The 18,567-nt window shown below is 50.4% G+C and overlaps 1 protein-coding gene across 1 annotated transcript; it reads right to left on the reverse strand.

The window, feature by feature from the left end:
• Window positions 1-4,388: 4,388 nt before the first annotated feature.
• STC2 (stanniocalcin 2) lies at window positions 4,389-16,833 on the reverse strand. Its single transcript, XM_041397943.1, has 4 exons — window positions 16,562-16,833; window positions 14,252-14,394; window positions 11,605-11,816; window positions 4,389-8,128 (listed from the first exon to the last, which is right to left on the reverse strand). Exons 1-4 carry the CDS (start codon window positions 16,722-16,724, stop codon window positions 7,741-7,743), a joined length of 906 nt encoding a protein of 301 aa, XP_041253877.1. The 5' UTR covers window positions 16,725-16,833; the 3' UTR covers window positions 4,389-7,740.
• Between the last annotated feature and the right edge of the window lie 1,734 nt (window positions 16,834-18,567).

Raw genomic sequence — 18,567 nt, forward strand, 5'->3', positions numbered from 1 at the left:
TGAACGTGGGAAGTTTGAGGACAGATTATTTTCAGCCTCATCTCTTTTCTGGCTTTGACAAGACTGTCCCTGATAAGCCTGTGGAGTCAGGAAAGCTTCAGTGATCGGGGAAAAAGCCTAATCCTAATGTCCTGCTACTATTATCAATGGGTTGTTTTAGAGGTTTTGATGAACCCAAGATTGGGCCTTTAATTATTACCCCAGACTCGTTGCCCAGCCCTGGGTTGGTGGCTGTGGCCAGCTTTCCCCAGCCCATGTCCCACACAGAGCCACATCTCCTTTCCCAGGAATCTGCAGAGTCAGCTCTGCTGCCATGGGCTGCTGGGACTCTCCTTTCTTGCTGCAGAGCATTTCCAGCCTCCCTGGGCATCCTCTGCCCCCTCCAAGCCCTCCTGGCTGCTTTAAATCCCTCTTTCGGTAAGGCTGAAACGCTTCTAATGAGCTCCTGCAGACTCATCATCAGTTAGTGGCAGCTTTTGGGTCAGCAAGTGTAGGTGGGAGAAAACCACATAATTCCTGTCATTGCTGTTGCAAAGCATCTTGTGCAGGCAGCTAATGCTGAGTGCCCAGGCAGGCACTCTTTCATTTTCTGCATGGGGAGGCAAAGGGCAATGTTTCCTTCTACCCATGGAATCTTTTTTTGGCCAGGGTTCTCTCCTGTGATACACGGATCAGTAGCCCCAAGGTTGGGGCTTGCTGAGAGCCAGGAGCTACTGCAATCATAAATAATAATAATAATATTTTACAGAAGGCTTCAAGCATATGCGCTGCATCCCTCTGCAAACTGATTTTGTAGTGACTTGGTTTCATGTCAGTTTAGCAAAATGCTGAATGTGCATAGTTCCTCTTCATTTTATCTTAAAATAGGACATCTAAATAAGGAGCTCTGTAGGCCTTTCCCAGTCTCTCCTGGCTGTCAGCTTTCACTGAGCTTCCCCACACCTCCCACTGCATTTTTCTCCAGGGTAGGAAGAGACTCTGCAATGTAAGTGGGATTATTCATGGGTGACAAATGTAGCCCGGTGTGACTGTGGGATATAGAAAAGCAGCTACAAACTGCAGAAAATCTGAGAAATGGAAGCGGGGTTTCTAGCAGGGATTTCGTGCCATAATGGCTCAGCTAGCAGAGGGCTGGTCCTGTGCTGGGTTGAAATGCAGCCTGGTTTTAGCTTTTCCATGAGCTGCTCTTTCCAGTGGCACTGGGGAAGCTGGTGCTGCTCCTGCTCTGTGTCAGCCAGGCCAGCCCTGGTTTCAACCCTGCTGAGGTTCCTCTTGCAGAGCCACGCCAGGGCTGGTGTCTGTGGTGTCACCAGAGCCACTGAGATGTGTGGCAGCATATCCAGCACTGCCCTGGGGTACTTCCTTCCAGCAGAATTCCTTAAAAAAGCCTCCATCTACACGGAGAACCTCACTGCAGACTCTCCAAAGAACGGCTTCTTACTTGAAAAGAATTTCTAAATCAACTCCAAGCCACGTTTTTATAGGGAAGGATGGTATTTGCAGAAAGGTTAAGGCTGTAACAGGCAGTATTCTCGGAGATAGGAACTCTCAGCCCCTGCAGCTTCCCATAATCTGACATGCCTCTAACCCTCGAGTCCCCATTTCACATTCCCAATCAAGAAAGACACCAGGTTTTCATTTCAAAATGCAAAATGCACTGGCTGGGAGGTTCTTCCCCTATAGAAAACGTACAGCTACAAAAATAGTGAGGATTTCATTAATTACAAGGTTATGCTTGTAACCAGGACCTGTTGGTGCTGGTGCTGCAGGAAAGACCTAGGAAAGGCTTTGGGAGGCACCAGTGGAGCTCCTGCCTCTGGGGGGGGGAGGGTCCAGCTGCACCCCCTGGCATCCCCCCTCCATAATTCCCTTTTGGCTGCTCACAGGGCAGCTGCCCACCATGGCTCAGGCTTTGCTCGAGGCTGGGGATGTGCTGAACTTGTCCCTGGGGGAACAGGCAGGAAAATTAGTGCCTGGAGCAGGTGTGAGAGAAGCCTTTCCTGCGAGAGTCTCCGAGGAGAGCATGGAAACACGAACATAACTAGCAGTGAAAACTGAGTGGGATTTGTGTTTCTGGTGAGATGTCAGGAAATAGCTTTAAAAATGCTCTGCTGAGAGGCTTCCCAGCAAGCTTTTAACTATTCCCTCACCTGGGAAGATCACTGGGATGGATTCCTCAGGCGTGACGCAGCACGGAGCTGCTCTGGAGCTGCCTGGGCTCTCCTGGCATCTCCAGGCAAAGGAGGAGAGGGAAGGGCAGCACCTGGGAACCTGGGAAGAGCAGGCAGGAGCGCTGGCAGCAGCTCTGACTCAGCTCACCGTGTGGGCTGACATATGTAAATTGCCATATACATTTGTAAATGTTTTGGTATGCCTGAGCAAGCCAATATCTGGAATTAATTTTGTTCTTTTGGGAGGCAAGACAGGGGAGCCCGTAAAGAGGATAAGTCCAAATGGATCACAAGTATGAATTCTGGGGGGATTTGTTCAGCTGGCTGTGGATGTGCATTTGCAGTTTGAATTTGCTGGATTTGGTTTTCCTCACCTCTCTTGTAAAGGGACTCGGAGCAAATTGAACTAAGATCACTCCAGCCTTGAAGCAGACTTGTAGCTGGTATTAAACATATTTTAGTGGGTTGTGCAATGCAGAATCCTTGCTCTGCAGTCTGTTTTAGTGTTTCTTTTTCTCCCTGTGCTTCTGCACTTTTTAATGTCAGCACTCTGTTACTGACTGTGCTATTTTGTGAGACGTGATGCCCTAAGGGGAGCTGGGGATCGTTTCTCCATCACTAACTTTTGCCACTTTGGGGAGCAGGATGCAGGCTCACCATTTTTCACGTTGGGAGATGAAAAATAACTTTTTTTGGTTGAAATTGTGGGGAGGATGGTAGAGGTAGAATGCAGCTGCCTCAGCTGCATCGCAGCCATGGTGAGGAGCAGTTCCTGAAAAAAAAAAAAAAAAAAAATGCACTGTGATGGTGAATGCCAGTGAAGGGTCCAGCACAAGCTTTTCCTTGGCTGCAGGTTGGTCTGAGCTCACATCCCACCAAACTCTGTGACAGCTCTGCTGGCAGGGTGCACTCTCCCGTTGGTGTTTGACAGTCCATGACAGGATTATAAAGAGCTGCTGCACCTACAGGCAAAGAAATGCTACAGGTCCTACATTGCTGCAAATCACATTTAGGCTTGTGAAGCCCATCTCATCCAAAGGCTTCAACTGGATTAGTTATTTTTAAACCCCACAGAAGGAGTGTTAAAAATGTGCTTTTTCATGCAAGCAGTCTTAAAAAAAATTTAAAAAAAAAAATCCGTGCTTTATGTTCTGAGGTGCTTTCTCATAATTTCCCCATCCCTTTGCTGCCTACACCCCGACACGGTATGAAAATGACTTTGGAGACAACACAAAGGGCTGTTTCTGCAGTTTGCTTTTTGTAAACCTTAGGATTTTGCTTTTCTCCTCTGCTGAAACTCCAGTAAGAATCTAAGGTTTCGATATCTGATTTAAGAGAGAATTACAGCTCCTGTGATGAGCCACTGGCTGGTACTTACTGATAGGTTATTAATAGCTGCCAGTGAGGAGTGAAAATGGATGTCCTCTGGTTTTAGGGTAAAATCTTGAAAGGGTAACTTGCTCTGTGACATGAACTGAGTCTCTCTTACGTGCAGGACAAACCTTATCAGCTCTTGCAGCTTGCAGAAAGGTTTGCTGCTGTATTTGTTAATGGGTCTGGCTGGAATCCAGCACTCGGGGCTCTGGGGGCTGCCAACACCTCGGCCACAGGCAGGTGCTGTGGTCAGCCACAGATCCCCTCCCTGGCTCCTCTGGGATGCACTTAGGGATGCTGGGCTGTGCCTGAAGCCAGCCTGGCTGAGCGTGGTGTGCCAGCTGCCGAGGGCTTTGGGAATCTGGGATCACCAGGGCAGTGAGGAGAAACCCCCAGGAGCTGCCCCACTGCTCTGCCCCAAGCTCAACCTGCTGACCCAAAGCCAGGAGGTGGCTCTGACAAGCTGCAGTGACCCCAACCCTCGGGGAAACCTCCTGAAGGGGCTTTGTCTGAGCTGCAGAACTGCAGGAGCTTCTGCTCGCTGTTTTCCACCCCGGAGCTGATTCTGCATCTCCCTTCCTGCCTCAAACCAGACCTCCAGGTCCCAGATAGATCAGCAGGGAGGTCTCCCTCTCCTGGGGAATGACACGGGGCCCGTGCCCTGCTCCAGAGGCAGGGCTGGCTCTGTCCCCATGTCCCTGTGCCACTGCCTGGCTGTGGGCACCAGCAGCCAAGGCACCTCAGCCCTGCCTGGCTGCAGCTGCTGGCTCAGCCTCACAGGGCTCTTCCCACCCCTTATCTCACAGCAGCTGGAACTCCAGCTACACAAAACCCAGCCACAGGACTTATTCAAAACATTTATTAGTGTTTAAGGAAAATAATAGTGTGTGAAAGGTACAGAGCTTTGTCTAAAGCCATATGCATTTTCTGTATTTACAAGCTTATTTGGCTGCAAACTCTACACGAGATAAAACTAGTATGTTTTTCTCCCAGAGATTTGGAATTAAGGACAGTTTGTCTTTTATTTATTTATTTCATTTTATTTTTCTCCTTTTAGTTCAGCACTGTAAGTTAGGACAGCATTTTCCAGGGTTTACTGCTATCTTTTTTCCTGTAGGCGTTTTGCTTCTCTCGCAGTATTTTCATTCCAGAACAAGGCTCATTCCAGATGCAAAGCATAAAGGAAACATTCATACCTTGGCTTTTAAGCTAAACCTCCTTCATGAACAGCAAGTTCATAAGGAATGTTAATTAAAGCATCATACAGTATCTAAATGGACTTTTTTTTTTTTCTCCTTTTTCTTTTTTATAAAGAATTAAGGCTATGTAGATGTCACAATAAAATAATCTCAGGTAAAACACACCCTATCTGTTAGATATGAAAGAAAGGTTTAACAATAAATAAATGATTTATGCTGTCAATAACATTATGGAACTGTATAAAACTATATTTACGCAGCTTTAAACATAAAAAAAACCATACTAGTGGCATGAATATATACAACACAGGTCATGACATACGTTTAAATTATCATAGCCAGCAGTGTTCTTTTTTTTAAATGGGGACACTATAATAAATAGAAATGTTAAATATTTACAATAATAGCATATGTGGAATCAGTAGATGAACACATAAAATCTTCACACACAGAGGAAAAAAAAAATGATGCCTTATACAAAAATCCCTCCCACCCACAGCTTGTCCCACCCCTCCCCAATTTTCATTGACTAAACAAGGGGAATACACAATTTTCCCCACAGAACCAATGAATACAAATAAAACTGTATGCATGCTGAGGTGATATGTTGACTGAGACATTCAAAGATGTAGATCTCTGTTTGGTTCCCATTGGTGAATCAAGACCTCTAATGACAGAGGGATCTTATTTTAGTTCAATGCAAGAACATTGGTAGCAAGTTGTTGTTTCTGGTTTGTGTTAGCTTTTTTTTTTTTTTTTTTTTTTTTTTTTTTTTTTTTATTTTTTTTTTTTTTTTTTTTTTTTTTAATAGTTTTCTTCTTTTTTTTTTGTGCTAAAATGCTTGGATTGTCTTTTTGGTTTGAGCTTGTTCTTCGTGGTGGTTCTGTGCCACCAAGGGGGAGACGACACTTGCAGGAAACCCACGGAGGCACGTGCCAGAAACCTTCTTAGGGCACCACCAGCAGGATTTTGGAGCAGAAGAGGTGGCCAAGAGAGTCAGGCCCAAACCAGGGTGCTCTGTGGGGCAGCCCAGGTGCCCCAGGGGTGGCTGAGCTGTCACCAGCCCCACGGGGCAGGTGCCACACTCACTGCACCATCACCGAGCTCTTTGCTGCTACAGCACCTGGCCTGATCCCAGCTCTTCCCACTGAAACCAAATGAAAATTTCATCACAGAACTTTGCTAAAATCGGGCAGGATCGAGGCCACGTCTCTAAGCAAAGACCTGGTGATCACAGAGACACCTTTTCAACTCAACTGTCCCCTCTTGCCTCCTACGTGGTTGCTATTTAAAGCAGTGCCTCCAAGTTCTGCGGGTGGATCCCTGCATTAAACCCTGAATGTAGCTATTAGGAGCCGTGCTCACTTAGCAGGAACTGAAATCTGAGTTGGAAATTGTAGCCAAATTCCAACACCCTCCTCTCCTGTTTATGCAGCTCCTTCCCACCATGCAGCAAGACGTACGTTAGTTCATGGGTACGTTCTGTCTCTGCTGAACTGCCTTCCTGCCCCCACAGCTTTCCTCCCCAACTTTCCAAATGAGAAGGCTCCAATCCCCAGTGTGATTCCCACTTTCTAAGAAAACCTCTCTTTTTCCTCTAGAGGAAGCTGAGAGCTCACCCTCCTGTCCCTGTGGGTGCTGCAGCCTCCACTTCCAGTACAATATCTGGGAATATAGGATTGCAGAGCTGCAACCTGAGAATAACAATTGCATAGGGGGTAGGAGAGATATGGCCAAACACCTCATTCACACTTGAAACTGCTTAAAGACAATAAGCTCTTGACACTCTTCCCCTTCACTAACTCGTTCTGTGGAGATTGGTTGTCGTCACCTGCACAAGAATTACAAAACCCAAGTCAATCCCCCCTCCTTGTCTTTGGCATTTGGATAAACCAAGCTATAGGCAGGTTGGAGTGGGGCTCCACATCCCAGCAAACCACACCACACTGCTAAGGAGAGGCAGCCTTCTGATGGGCCTTCAGTGCAGCCCTGATAAGAACTAAATATATGGGGATTTATAGGGTCCTTTTCTGTCTGAGCCCACACCTGCCCCTTTAGGCTTGGGCTGTAAGGATGGAAGACCTGTATCACTGAGGGGGCAGACGGAAGCAGAGAGTATGCACAGGGTTTTCAGAGGTCCATGAGAATACTTTTGGGGGTCCTCCACCCTGTGCAAGTTTTAACAGTCACAATGCCTTGTCTGGAAGCTGATTACTTGCCTTTGAAGTGACTGGGTATGGTTCTGTGATCAGCAAGTGTCAAGTTATGCAGCTGTTAGAAACTAACAGGGGGCACTTAAAACCAGGCAGCGTCGCCCAGGTGGGAACAATGGCTCAGAAGTTACTTCAGAGAAAGTGGTGGAGCTCCAGACCACACGGTTCCTGTGCCAGAGACGGGGCAGCTCCTTCATTAGAGAGCTTCACACAGAGAGCCCTGAGCGCTGGCGTTCCCAGCCACAGGCAGAAACCAAATCCCCCTGGAATTCAGCCATCTGCTGTAAGGCTGTGCCCTGAACCTTTGGAGGTGCTAAGCCACAAGCAGCCACATGCAGCCTGGCAGAGCCCGCTTGGAACCTTCTCCCCTGCCAAGGAGACCAAAGGGAAAAAAAAAAAAAACCCAAAAGGAAAAAAAAAAAAACCCAAAAAACCAAAAAAAACCAAAAACCCCAAAACCAAACCCAACGCGACAACCCCCAAACAAGATCCTAAATTTCAGATGATGTCCGTTTCATTAAAAAAAAAAAAAAAGGGGGAAAGAATTTAGCTGGAGACATTTTGCCACCCGAGCGCCGAGTTTGCTGGATCGATAACCCATTGCCACTGCTCTCCCTTTGCTACTATATACACACTGATGCCGAGGTCCATAGATATCTTGCAATGCCCTGTGCTTGACCTCTGAATGGGAAATGCTTTGGAATGTCCATAGACGGGAGGATGGAACTCAAGGGAGGAGGTTTCCGGGGGAGGGCGGGGGGAAGGGGGAGCTGGTGCCTCTTTTCACCTCCGGATGTCGGAGAAGTCGGACAGTTCGTCTGCCCGGTCCGGGACCCCGTGGGCCCCTTTGGGACCGTGGCCCCCAGCCTTGACCCGGGCATTGGAGTGGCCCTTGGTACCTCTCTCTCCCTTGGCTGCTCGCGGGCTCTCCCTGTGCTCGGCGTCGGCGTGGGCCACCATGTCCCCGCGGCCAGCAGCGGCCCGGCTGCCTTCCCCCACCTTCTTGTCGGCTCCCAGGACGGCGTCTCCGTGCACGGCCGAGGTGCAGAAGCTCAGGATGGAGCAGAGGCTTCCCCAGTTCTGTTCACACTGGGCCTGGACGCTCCTGGTTATTGCCTTTTTCACCTCCTCGCCGCAGGTGAGCAGGATGTTCACTAGGTCAACGTAAGGCCTGGAGGGAAAGGGAGCAGTGAGAGGAGAGTTAAAAATCCATCCCAGGGAATCAGTGAAGAATCTGCCTCACCCTCCCTGGGCACAGCAAATCCAGTGGTGTGAGTCCCTGGCACCCCCTGACTCAGCAGCAATTCTGCCCACGTTAATTATGGAAAATACCATATTCTAATCAGGCATTTTGCTGCAGGAAATGCACAGTGGCATCCTGTCAAAGCCTCTCTGGATTGATTGATCTTGCTTGCTCTCCCCCTGGAGATACTCTGGGAGAACTGGAATGTTCACCAGAGAACAGATGAGGTCTTGTTGGCTTGGCAAGTGGAAGAACTGTCTCACACTTTCTGCCTCCATCTCTTTCCATACCCTCCCCTCTTTGTTACTCAGGACACCAGGCAAAGGACACTTGCTCCTGCCCAGAGCCATCAGCTTCACCAAGCAGGCTCTGCCTCTGGGTGAATGGCAGGTACAGAGCACCCACCAGCCCCCAGTTTGCAAGAGGGAGGCATTTTCTCACTCAGCTAGAGAGTCTCTGGCTTTCCTCATCATCTCTGGAGCACTGGGTGTTGGTCTCCATCACAGGCAAGATCCTCTCTGGACCCAGGATCTGCCTGAACAGGGCTCAGACAATTGGAATCCACTTTGGTGGCACTTTTTTCTTCCCACACCAAGTTTTATTTCTTCATTTCCTTGCAGAGCTTTCAGTAGCCACCTTTTCCCAGCCAAACAAGGCCTTGAAACATGCCCTGGCTCAATCCCCTCTGTGCTTCCCACCCACCCCTGAGTGTCCCCAAGGCACCAGCAGCTCGAGCACAGGCACTTGGGCTTCTCAGCCACAGGTCACCGAGTGCAGCAATTTTAAAATACTTGTGGTCACAAGTTTTGTGGGTCAATATTGATGTTGTCTATTGACACAACTGCTCAGCTGCTTGCAGGCCCAGAAGGACGTGCTTAAAAATCTTCCACGGCAGGAACCAGCCACAGCACAAGGGGAAAGCTGCCCGGGGCCAGCACCCGTGGCTGTGTGGGGTGGGTGGTGGGGCTGCACCTCTTGGGCACCCCATCCACCAGCTCTAGTGCCCGTGGACAAGTCTGAATCCATTCTCATTCACTTAAGACAGAAGAAATGAGGAAAACCAACAGATTACGATCAGTGTCTAACTTTACCAACCGCTTAAACTCATTTTGAATCGCTAATCTTGGAGAGCCACCTATTCCCCCTATCTCAAAATATTTCCCATGGCTGGATTGTTCCTGCTGCTCAAAAAAAAAAAAAAAAAGTTATTTGGAATGCAGCAGGGACCAATCTGCCAAGGCCTGTCACCACTTCCACCATAGCAAATCAGCCTGACCCCCACAGCTGACTCAGGAGGAGGCTTCGCTGCCCGACCGCGTTCCCAACACTCATCGGGAGAGAACAGTCAGAGCAAAACAGAGAGCAAGCCTGAGAGCTGCCACTTGCTCCCCTGCTCTTAGGTTTTTGTTTTAAATGTAAAGTAGGAGATAAGAGAGAGCTGAGCACGTTGCATACAAAGTGATCCAGCAAAAGGACATAAACGTCCATCCCTCCCAAGAAATGAGTTCTTGAAATTGGGCATAACCTCTGCAGAAATCTTTGTAAGAAAAAAGGTCACTGGTATGACTAAAAAGTGGCTCAGCTGCCAAATATTTCAGGTATTCAGAGCCTGCCAGAGCCCTGCGGATTAATACTGGCCCATTTCTCCTTGCCTGTTTTACTTTCTGCATTTCAGCCGGCCTGACCAGAGTACCTGAACTGAGCACAAGGCTGCAAGTCAGCAGACGTGATTTTATTTCCAGCTCTGCCACACTTGCCTATTGATCTCGAACAAGTTCCTTAGTTCAAGAGCTTCAGAGATGGCCTCTAAATTTAGGGGAGGGGAGGAGGCTGGCTGGTTCTATTTGGGGAGTCCCGCATAGGAGAGCCGAGCTCCCACTCCGGGAGATGCTGGAGTGTAGGAAGCGCTAAATGAGATCATGCAAATTATAGGTGTTCAGCTGAATGACCCTCTCTTCTCCAACCAACAACCCCCCAGCTCAGCTCCCCAGAAATAAGCAGCTGCCTCTGAGCATTCCTGCTTGAGCCTGTTCATAAAATAAGGATAACTCACTCCTCCTCGGACAGGCTTTTGGCTCGCACGCTTCTTTTCATCCCCAAATGATGGGGGGGGTTAATTGGTGACAAGTACCCAATTTATAGCTGCTGACACAGCCCAGGCAGTGCCCAGAGAGGTGCTGCTGCTGGGCAGGATGGAGCCCTGCTGCCCTTCTCTCTCAGCCAGCAGGATGCTGCCCATGGCCCTGGGCACAGCAGCTCTGCCCCCAGCCATGCCTTTGATCCCAGCCTCAGGAATGTCCAGGGCAAGGGCCTTGCTTTCAGGCCACCATGTCCAGCTTGAACAAACCACAGCAGAGGATTTATGGCAGTAAATTGGCACTAAAGCATCTCTCTGCAACTGCAGCTGAAATATTAGTGGGGGGTGGCTTTCAGCACTAAGGGAATCAGAGCACAGCTCTTTTGGGTAGTGAGGAGCATAAAATGCAAGGCTAAAATTCCCAAAGAGGTGATTCTGCAAAAAAATTTGTCTCTCGTGACTGCTGGGATTTGGAGTTTCTGTGCTAATATCAAGGCACAGAGGTGTGGTAGGAAGATGCTCTAAGGTTAAGCCTGATGCCAGGCTGTGGCTCACAGCCTTCTTGTTTCAGGAGTGAGATGTTCACCTGCAAGAAAAACAGGCTCTGATTTTTGCATTTGTGCACAAAGAGTCAGTACAAACAGCTTCTGCTTGGTTTGTTGCTGTCATGTAGCAGCTTTGATCAATTCCAAGTAGGATTTGTGCCTGCCATTCCTTGGAGGACAGCTGTGCTCCCAGTCAGAGGAATGAAGTCCTCAAAAATCTGACTTGTGCCTTCATTCTGTACAGCCCCATGTTTTATTAAAAAGCATCTGAGATTAATAAAGAATAAGATGAATGGGAGATTACCTGGGGGACTGCAGCTCTTTCAGGGACAATTAACTACAAGACATTTCAAAGTATGTATTTAAAGAAGAAATTATCATCTTGCTGACAACTTTGCATAAACCCTCTTCCCCCTTCTCTAGTTGTCACCTCCAACAGGGTACTGGGGTCAAAATGATGCCTTTGAGCTCAGAAAACAAAAAAAGCATTGTGAGATGCCTCTGGAAATGGCAGCCACCCATGGTGTATCTGCCAGAGCACCAAGGGGACTGGCACATCCAACTCCAACTCATTTCACCTCCTTGCACAGTCACATCTCACCCCTGCTACACAAACTTCAAGGGGCCCTGCAAAGAGAGCTTTACCTTGGTGCTGTACATGGGAAAACAAGAGGTGCTTAAGGCCAGAAGGAGGTGAAACAGCTCTTGGGCAGATGCACAGCCCACTGGCACTCCTGGAAGGAGCTCCCACGCTCTGACTGCACCAGCACGGAGGCACTTACTCATGCTGCAGCAGGTCTTTGAAGTGAATCATCTCCACAATGACCTGGACGTTCTCCTTGGCAGCAGAGCAGAGGTCATGCTTCAGGTAGCACTCCCGCTGTAACTGGAACACCATCTCTTTAATGGCAGGGCACTTACGGCTGATGCAGCTGAATTTATGCCTCAAGGCATGAGCCTTACACTTCAGAGCGTCTTTAATGAAGGATTTTCCCTGAGAAGGAAAGAAATGGAGTAGGTCTGTATTTTTGTCCATTAAGCACAGCAGCTGATTTATGCCCAGCCAGCTGCTTCTCTGCAGGACAATGTCAAGGGTTATTACAGTGCTAAGGATATCACTTCATGGCTTTCCCCTTCTTCTCTGTTTCTCTGCCTTTAAAGACCCTGCCAAGTTACCCAGCTTTGCTGTCCCAGTGGACCTGAACCACCCAGGGCTTCCTCACTGCTACTCTGAGGTTTCCTCTGCCCCAACAGATGAATGCCCAACGAGGGAAAGAGCAAAAGTAAGCACCTTGAAGTAATTCAGTGCTGGAGTTACTGGATTAATTTGCTTCCAGGGTGGCAGAACAGGTTCACACAAAGGAGAGGGCATCCTGCCATGGCTGAGCTCCTCAGGACCACAAGCAGATACCCATTCAGTAACTGCAGGGTTTTTTTTTTCTTTTTTAATTTTAAAATTAGTTTACAAACTCAGAGACATGTATGCACAATCTATATGCACCTGTCCTATTCCCCAGCTATCAGTATTTTCTTCCTCAGAGAGGGACTCAAATCAGCACTCATAATAATCATCATCATCATCATAATCCTACAGTGTCTTCATGCCCGTTGCAAGAAATTCAAAGTGAGATTAAGAAAATCACACCAAGAAGCTAAAAAATAAGGTGGAGGAAAGCTGCTTTAGCAGCATCTCTTTAACCACTGTGACTCCTTCACTCAGTTGCTTGGTGGGCACCAAACCTATCCCTTCCTTTCCTCTTTTATTGGACCCTGCAGCTGCAGCTCTGCTCCCTGTGCTTTGCTGAGAACAGGCCCATGGAAGGCAATGCCCCCAGCTCTTCATCAGCCTCAGATTCTTTTATGCAGGTGCTCCATGAAGACCAAAGCCTTGCTCCCCTTTATCCCAAGAGTGCAGTGCCCCAGCTCCACTGACACTAAATAAGATTCACCCAGACCTGCAAGCAGACCTTGTCCCCAAATTGTTTCAAGCCAGAAATGTTTCTTGCTCATCAAAGAGCTGCTTTCACCCCTTTCTGTTTCCCATACCAAAGGCTCTCCCTTGCCCTTCCCTCTAGGAACAGACACACACAGCACAGTAGGCAAATAGGGGTGAAAAAGAGAATTCTTATATAAAACCCAAACTGACATCAATTCTCGGATTTCAGAGCAGAGAACAGAAAATGGCCAGTGTTAGTCTTGTCATTCAATGCAGCTTGAAATAACTGGGGATGATATAGAGAGGAGCTGTGAAAAGCCATGTCATAGCAGAGGTTAAAGTCACCTTCACGTTAAATAAAGCTCCAGGCGTTTAAATCTTCTGCTCTGTACTGGGGACAGCCTGGATGTGAGACAGGCTGTGTTTGATGAGCAGTATCTGGGGATCTGGCATCAATGGCTGCTCTCAGCCTCCATAGGCACCATTCCCTGCCTTCCCAACTTTCCTTCCCTACTCCTTCGGTCAACTCTGTCCACTGACTGAAATATTGTGCAAAAATAAATGAGTGTTTTCTGGAAGTTGAAGGTTTTCAGATACCCACAAAAGCAGCAATTCCCATTCCAAGGAGTAGCCAGGCCCTTTGTACATCATTGAGCCTAAAGCTCCAGCACTCCTAAAAAGTGCTCCCTACTTGGTGGTCCCACCACCCCTCATGGGACAGGCTGGATCCTGAGGACAGCTCTGCTTTGTGCCACACTTTGAGCAGTGCCATGTAGCTGGTGCTTTTAGTCAAGTCATTCTGCAAGCTGCCTGGTCAGGCCAAATGCAGCTGGCCTGTCGGAATGTTCCCTTCCCTCCACTCTGAAATGGGAGAGGAGGTTTACAAGACATAATAACAGGATGGCTCAATGATGCATAAATGGTCTGGGGAGAAAATGAAGGAGACAAACTTAATACCACATACCATGGAAGTAACGTATTTTAACGTCAGTGCTCGAACCCAAGGCTTGCTTGGGTACAGCAGCTTTGGGAGGTTGCCTGGGCTGGTTGTGTGCAAGTCTTGAGGGCCAGCTTTGGTAACTGCCCATTGGGAAATGCTGAGATAATTCTAAATGAATTGGGAGCCCAAGTTGTGCCTCATAGTCAGCTTTGAACAAACATGGTGTAGAAGGCTTAAGCCACCCAGGTTTCTTAAGCTCATGTTTGGCTCCACGAAGGGTTCTGCTGGAATTAACCTGGGTACAGGAGGTGGAAGGGATCCAGGCAGCTGCAGCTACAGCCAGCCTGTCTCCTAGGACAGCTTGCTGCTTTATTACTGTCCTGAGGTCCTGATTCTGGACCTTTCAACCAAAAAATTCATAGTGAATTATTGAATCGTGGCAAGTAGACCGGCTCTGGGAATTTTTTTTGTGCAAAGATGCGTTAAGGAGCTGCAGTACATGCCAAGTGTGTGTTAGAAGCAAGCAGACAGGTAGGACATCTCCCTGTGTTACCTGGGCATCGAATTTTCCAGCGTTGTGCAGGAATGTCATGCAGATCTCGTGTAAGCCTCGGATCTCGCAAGAATTGTTCTCAAAGCATTCAAACACTCCACATCCCACATCGCCAGCATTTACCAGGCAGTGCTGGATTTCAGCTAAAACGAGTATTGGTTAGAGTTAATTTGAAGAACTCTTCACAGGAACTGGTGGCGGGTAGAGGGACAGAGTTGTTTTGCTACCAACATCAGTTTGGGAGAAAAATGCGTGACAATGGTTAATCGTGCCCGTTTTTCGCAGGAATTAGGCCAAAACTTGGGTCTATTACGTTATGAAAGTGATATCCAAGAAGTAAATGCCAAATCCACTATGCTTACGTCAAGCTATTTCACTTGAGAACTGTCTCATGCTCTTGAGTTCCTCAGGAGCAAAGGACAGGCGTGATATTTGCGCTCTGGCTCGTGCAAAGCCCCCCCAGCAAATTTAAGTGCCAAAATGAGAAGCCCAGGACCCAGTCAGCCAAAATTTTTCATTTTTGGTACTTTGAGCAAGTTTCTGGTCATTTAGCACAAGGTTTTTTACAGACCACTGGGTTTTGCCTGTCAGGACGTCTCTCAAGTTAGTGGCAAAACTCCCACTGATAGGTAAAGTCCTTTGCAGCAGGAGTTGTATAAAAATGCAACTGTGTGCTCAGCTATACAGAAATCAATAGAAAAGATTTATATTTCTATATGTAGTACATAAAATAGATGTACTGGACCTAGCAGTTACATATGTGTTTATTCTGCCCTTTCAGATATTATGTAATACTGCAAAAAATGCTGTCTAATACTCACTTTCAGGAAAAAAAAAAAAAAAAAAGAAAACCAAACCAACCCCACCAACCCACAAATCTAATTCTCAACATGACAGCTTCTAGTCCTTTAAAAAAATGGATGTAGTAGTACTGCCAGAGGGAAGGTGGTTGCTTAAAAAGCCTGGGGATAAAGTTAAACAGGGGCAGCTTTTAGACCAGAACTGAGGATGCTAAGAATTCCTGTACTCTGTGCCCTGTGGTACCTTTAATTAAAGTTCGCCCTTGGGAGCCAGCCTAATCCCCCTCGAACCGCAGCGCGTTTCAGCCATCCCCAGCCTCCCCCTCTGCCATGCGGTCCATTTGCAAGTCTTTACAGCAACTTTCGGTCTAATTTCCACCCGCTGCAAGGCAGAGCGAGGAGCCGCGGATGGAAATGCCGGAGTTCTCACGACCCCCCCGCCACCAGCCCAAAACCCAAATCACTGCCGCCGCACTTTTTTTTTCTCCCCCCCCCCCCCCACGGTTTTCTTGTTTCTTTTTTTTTTTTTTTTTTCCCTTTCTACCTGCCCTGAAGTGCATCTGGGGGTGGCACAGGGGTGGGATCCAGGGGTTGTCTGAGCCACAGAGGGGAAGCTGCGCAAACACAGCCGCACCGGGGCGGGGGGGAAGGGGCACTGGAGCCCTTTGTGGGGCGGCAGCGCTGCGGAGCGCGGAGCCGGGCGCGCTCGGGGCCGGGAGCGCGGCTCCGGTGCTTGTGTTGGCATCCGGATGCAAAACCCTTCTGCCGGATCACATGTCCTGGCTCCAGCGTGCTGAGAACTGCACAGTGCCGTGATTCACATGTGGCAGTCCCTAATGGGCATTCGTGCATTCCTGCTCGTGTGTGTTTAAACACGTCTCGCAGCACGGAGAGTGTTAAAAAAAAAAAAAAAAAAAAAAGGGGGAAAGGGAGAAAAGGCAGGGGGGGCGGGATGAAAGAGGGGGGGGGAAGGGAAGCGTCTGGATCCCGCGCTCTCTCTTTGCACGGCTGGGAAGCGATCCAGCCAAGTGCACGCCCCAACTCTCTCTTCCTAGGCAGATAATGCCCGGGGGAGGGAGCGCGGGGGGCGGGAGAGGAGGAGAGAAACCCCCGGCCCGTTGCATCACTGCCCGGCTCCCTCCGGAGGAGGCAGAGCCCCGGTCATCCCCGGACCCTCCCGGCTGCCCCCGGCCCTCCACCCGCTTCCAAACGCTGCGCCGAGAAACTTTCTCCTCGCCGGGCTCGCAGCATCTCCGCGGGGCTGCGGCCGCGCTGCGAGCCGGGCGCGGGGCCGCGGCTGTGCACGGGCAACACGTGCTTGGCAGAGCCGGGCTGTAAAGGTAATTAGGAGCGAGCTCCGATTTCCTGCGATGATTTACGCCTGACAGTCGGACAGCGAAATAAAACGCCTGTCATAACTCGACGCGGCTGCAGCAGCACAAGCAGCAGCAGCAGCAGCAGCGAGGGGAGGGGGACACGCAGAGGCCAGCCCGGTGCCCCCATGCCGTACCTGTGTTCTGCAGGGACAGGCGCCCCTTCTGCTGCGGGGTCCTGTCCTGCGGCCCCTCCGGCGGGTGCGTGGCCTCAGTGCCCGCGGCCACCCGGGCGCTGGCCAGCAGCAGGGCCAGCAGCAGCGCCGGGGCCACCAGCTTTCCGCCGAGCTCCGCGCACATGGTCGCGCCTTCCCCCCACCGCCGCCGCCGCGTCCTCCCCCGCGGGGTGCCGCACCCGGGCCCAGCGCGCTGCTCGCCGCGGCCCCGCGAACCGCATGTGCCCGGCGCGGCGGCGAGCGCGGAGTGGCGGCGGCGGCGCCGGAGGGAGCCTCAAATATCCCCGCCGAGCCCCGGTGTCACTCGCATGAGGGAGCCGAGCAGGTGTCGCTCCGCGCCGCGGCCAATGGCAGCCGCCGCCCCGCTCCGCCCGCCCGCCGGGGGCCGGCCCTGCCCCGCCGGCAGGTTGCAGCCGCCCGCCCCCCGGACAGTGGTCACAGCGCCAAGTCTTACAGTGTTCAAGGAACATTTGGACAGCTGTGTCAGGCACAATGTGTGATTCTTGGGGTGTCCTGCATAGGACCAGAAGTTGGACTTAATGATCCTTATGGGTCCCTTCCAGCTCAGCTTATTCTGTGTGTTTCTGTGTCATTCTGTGATTGAGTGTTGGAACAGGTTGTTCAGGGAACTGGTGTAGTCACCATGTTGAATAATGAGTAGATGTGGCACTTCACAGTGTGGCTTAGTGAACACGGTGACATTCCATTGAAGGCTGGATTTGATGATCTTGGAGGTCTTTTCCAACCTTATTGATTCTATGGTTCTGATATCAGCAGCCCAAAGCCAAAAAAAAAAAAAAAAAAAAAAAAAAAAAAAGGAGGTGAAAAAGCGGGATTTTGAGACGCTTGGGAGGGAGGCGGCAGCCAGCGGCCGGTTCTCCCACCCCCTCCGCAACTTCGGGGCGCTCCAGCCGCCGCCGGCTTTGCGCGAGGAGCAGCGGGGTGCCCGTGCCCGGAGCCGGCTGCCAGCGCCGGCCGTCCTGCGGCACTGCCGCCTCATGGCAAGACTTGATTTCAAAGAAAAAAAAAAAAATCCCTTTCCGAAGCAGCTATTGCAATGACTTTCTTGGAAACCTTCCACTGCCTCGGTTTTTCCCCCCCCCCACCCTGGGATTTTGTACCATGCTTGCTGCGAGGGGATTTGAGCCAAGTACATCACTTGAGGGGGGGAAGTGGTACCCTGGGTGCACACCCGGATGGGCGAACAGGGACGGGCGCTGCTTTCCGGGGGGGACAACTCCCCTCAGACAGCATCACCCTTGCAACCCCCCCAGCAGCTCTGGCTGCTGCCTTTTGTCCGGTAGCTGGAGCGGGCTGGGGGACACGCACACACCACAGCACGACGTAGGAAAAATCCGTAGCAGGTGATGAGAAGTGCCGCGCTGGCTGGGGAGGGGCGAGCGTGTCTCCCCTTGCCCCTGCCGTAATGCACATCAGATGTTTCATCAGACCCCGCCGGCCCCTGCGGTCCTGCCGCCCCCTCCCCTGCAGCCCCCCAGCCCCCGTGGGGGCTGTGGCGTGCCGGGGGCGGGGGTCCCGCCGAGGGGGGGGGGGCGCAGCTAGGAATGTCTCCAGCTGCTGCTGCCGCCCGCTTCCTCACAGCTGTCAAAATGCACTTGAGGAAATCCACTCACACCTCCCCGAGCAAGGGTCTCCTCGGCGGGACGTGACACCGCGCCGCAGGACCATGGCTCCACGGCTACGCACCAGCAGGCACGTCCTGACACCCCCTGGCAGCCCCCAGGCAGCCCCGGCCTCCCCCGGTTTTGTCTCAAGGCCCACGGGGTTTGTGTGCCGTGCGAAGTTTTATTTTAACGTTTTATCCTTGCGGAGGGTTTGACATCGCAACCGTCTTTTTTTTTTTTTTTTTTTTTTTTTTTTAAGGTTGAAATTCTTAACGGCGGTGCCAAGCTCGTGTGGAAATTCCCTTTTATCAACATGCTGCTGCCTTCGGAACTGCAACTTGC

Source organism: Onychostruthus taczanowskii, unplaced genomic scaffold (assembly GCF_017590055.1).
Source record: "Onychostruthus taczanowskii isolate IOZ18803 unplaced genomic scaffold, ASM1759005v1 scaffold14, whole genome shotgun sequence".
Taxonomy (NCBI): domain Eukaryota; kingdom Metazoa; phylum Chordata; class Aves; order Passeriformes; family Passeridae; genus Onychostruthus; species Onychostruthus taczanowskii.

Excerpts from the sequence above, each read along its gene's own strand:
- STC2 (XM_041397943.1), bottom strand. The coding sequence starts at position 16,724 with ATGTGCGCGGAGCTCGGCGGAAAGCTGGTGGCCCCGGCGCTGCTGCTG. Across the intron at positions 11,817-14,251 it reads CTGGAAAATTCGATGCCCAG|GGAAAATCCTTCATTAAAGA; the intron begins GTAACACAGGGA and ends TTTCCTTCTCAG. Across the intron at positions 8,129-11,604 it reads AAAGACCTGCTGCAGCATGA|GCCTTACGTTGACCTAGTGA; the intron begins GTAAGTGCCTCC and ends CTTTCCCTCCAG.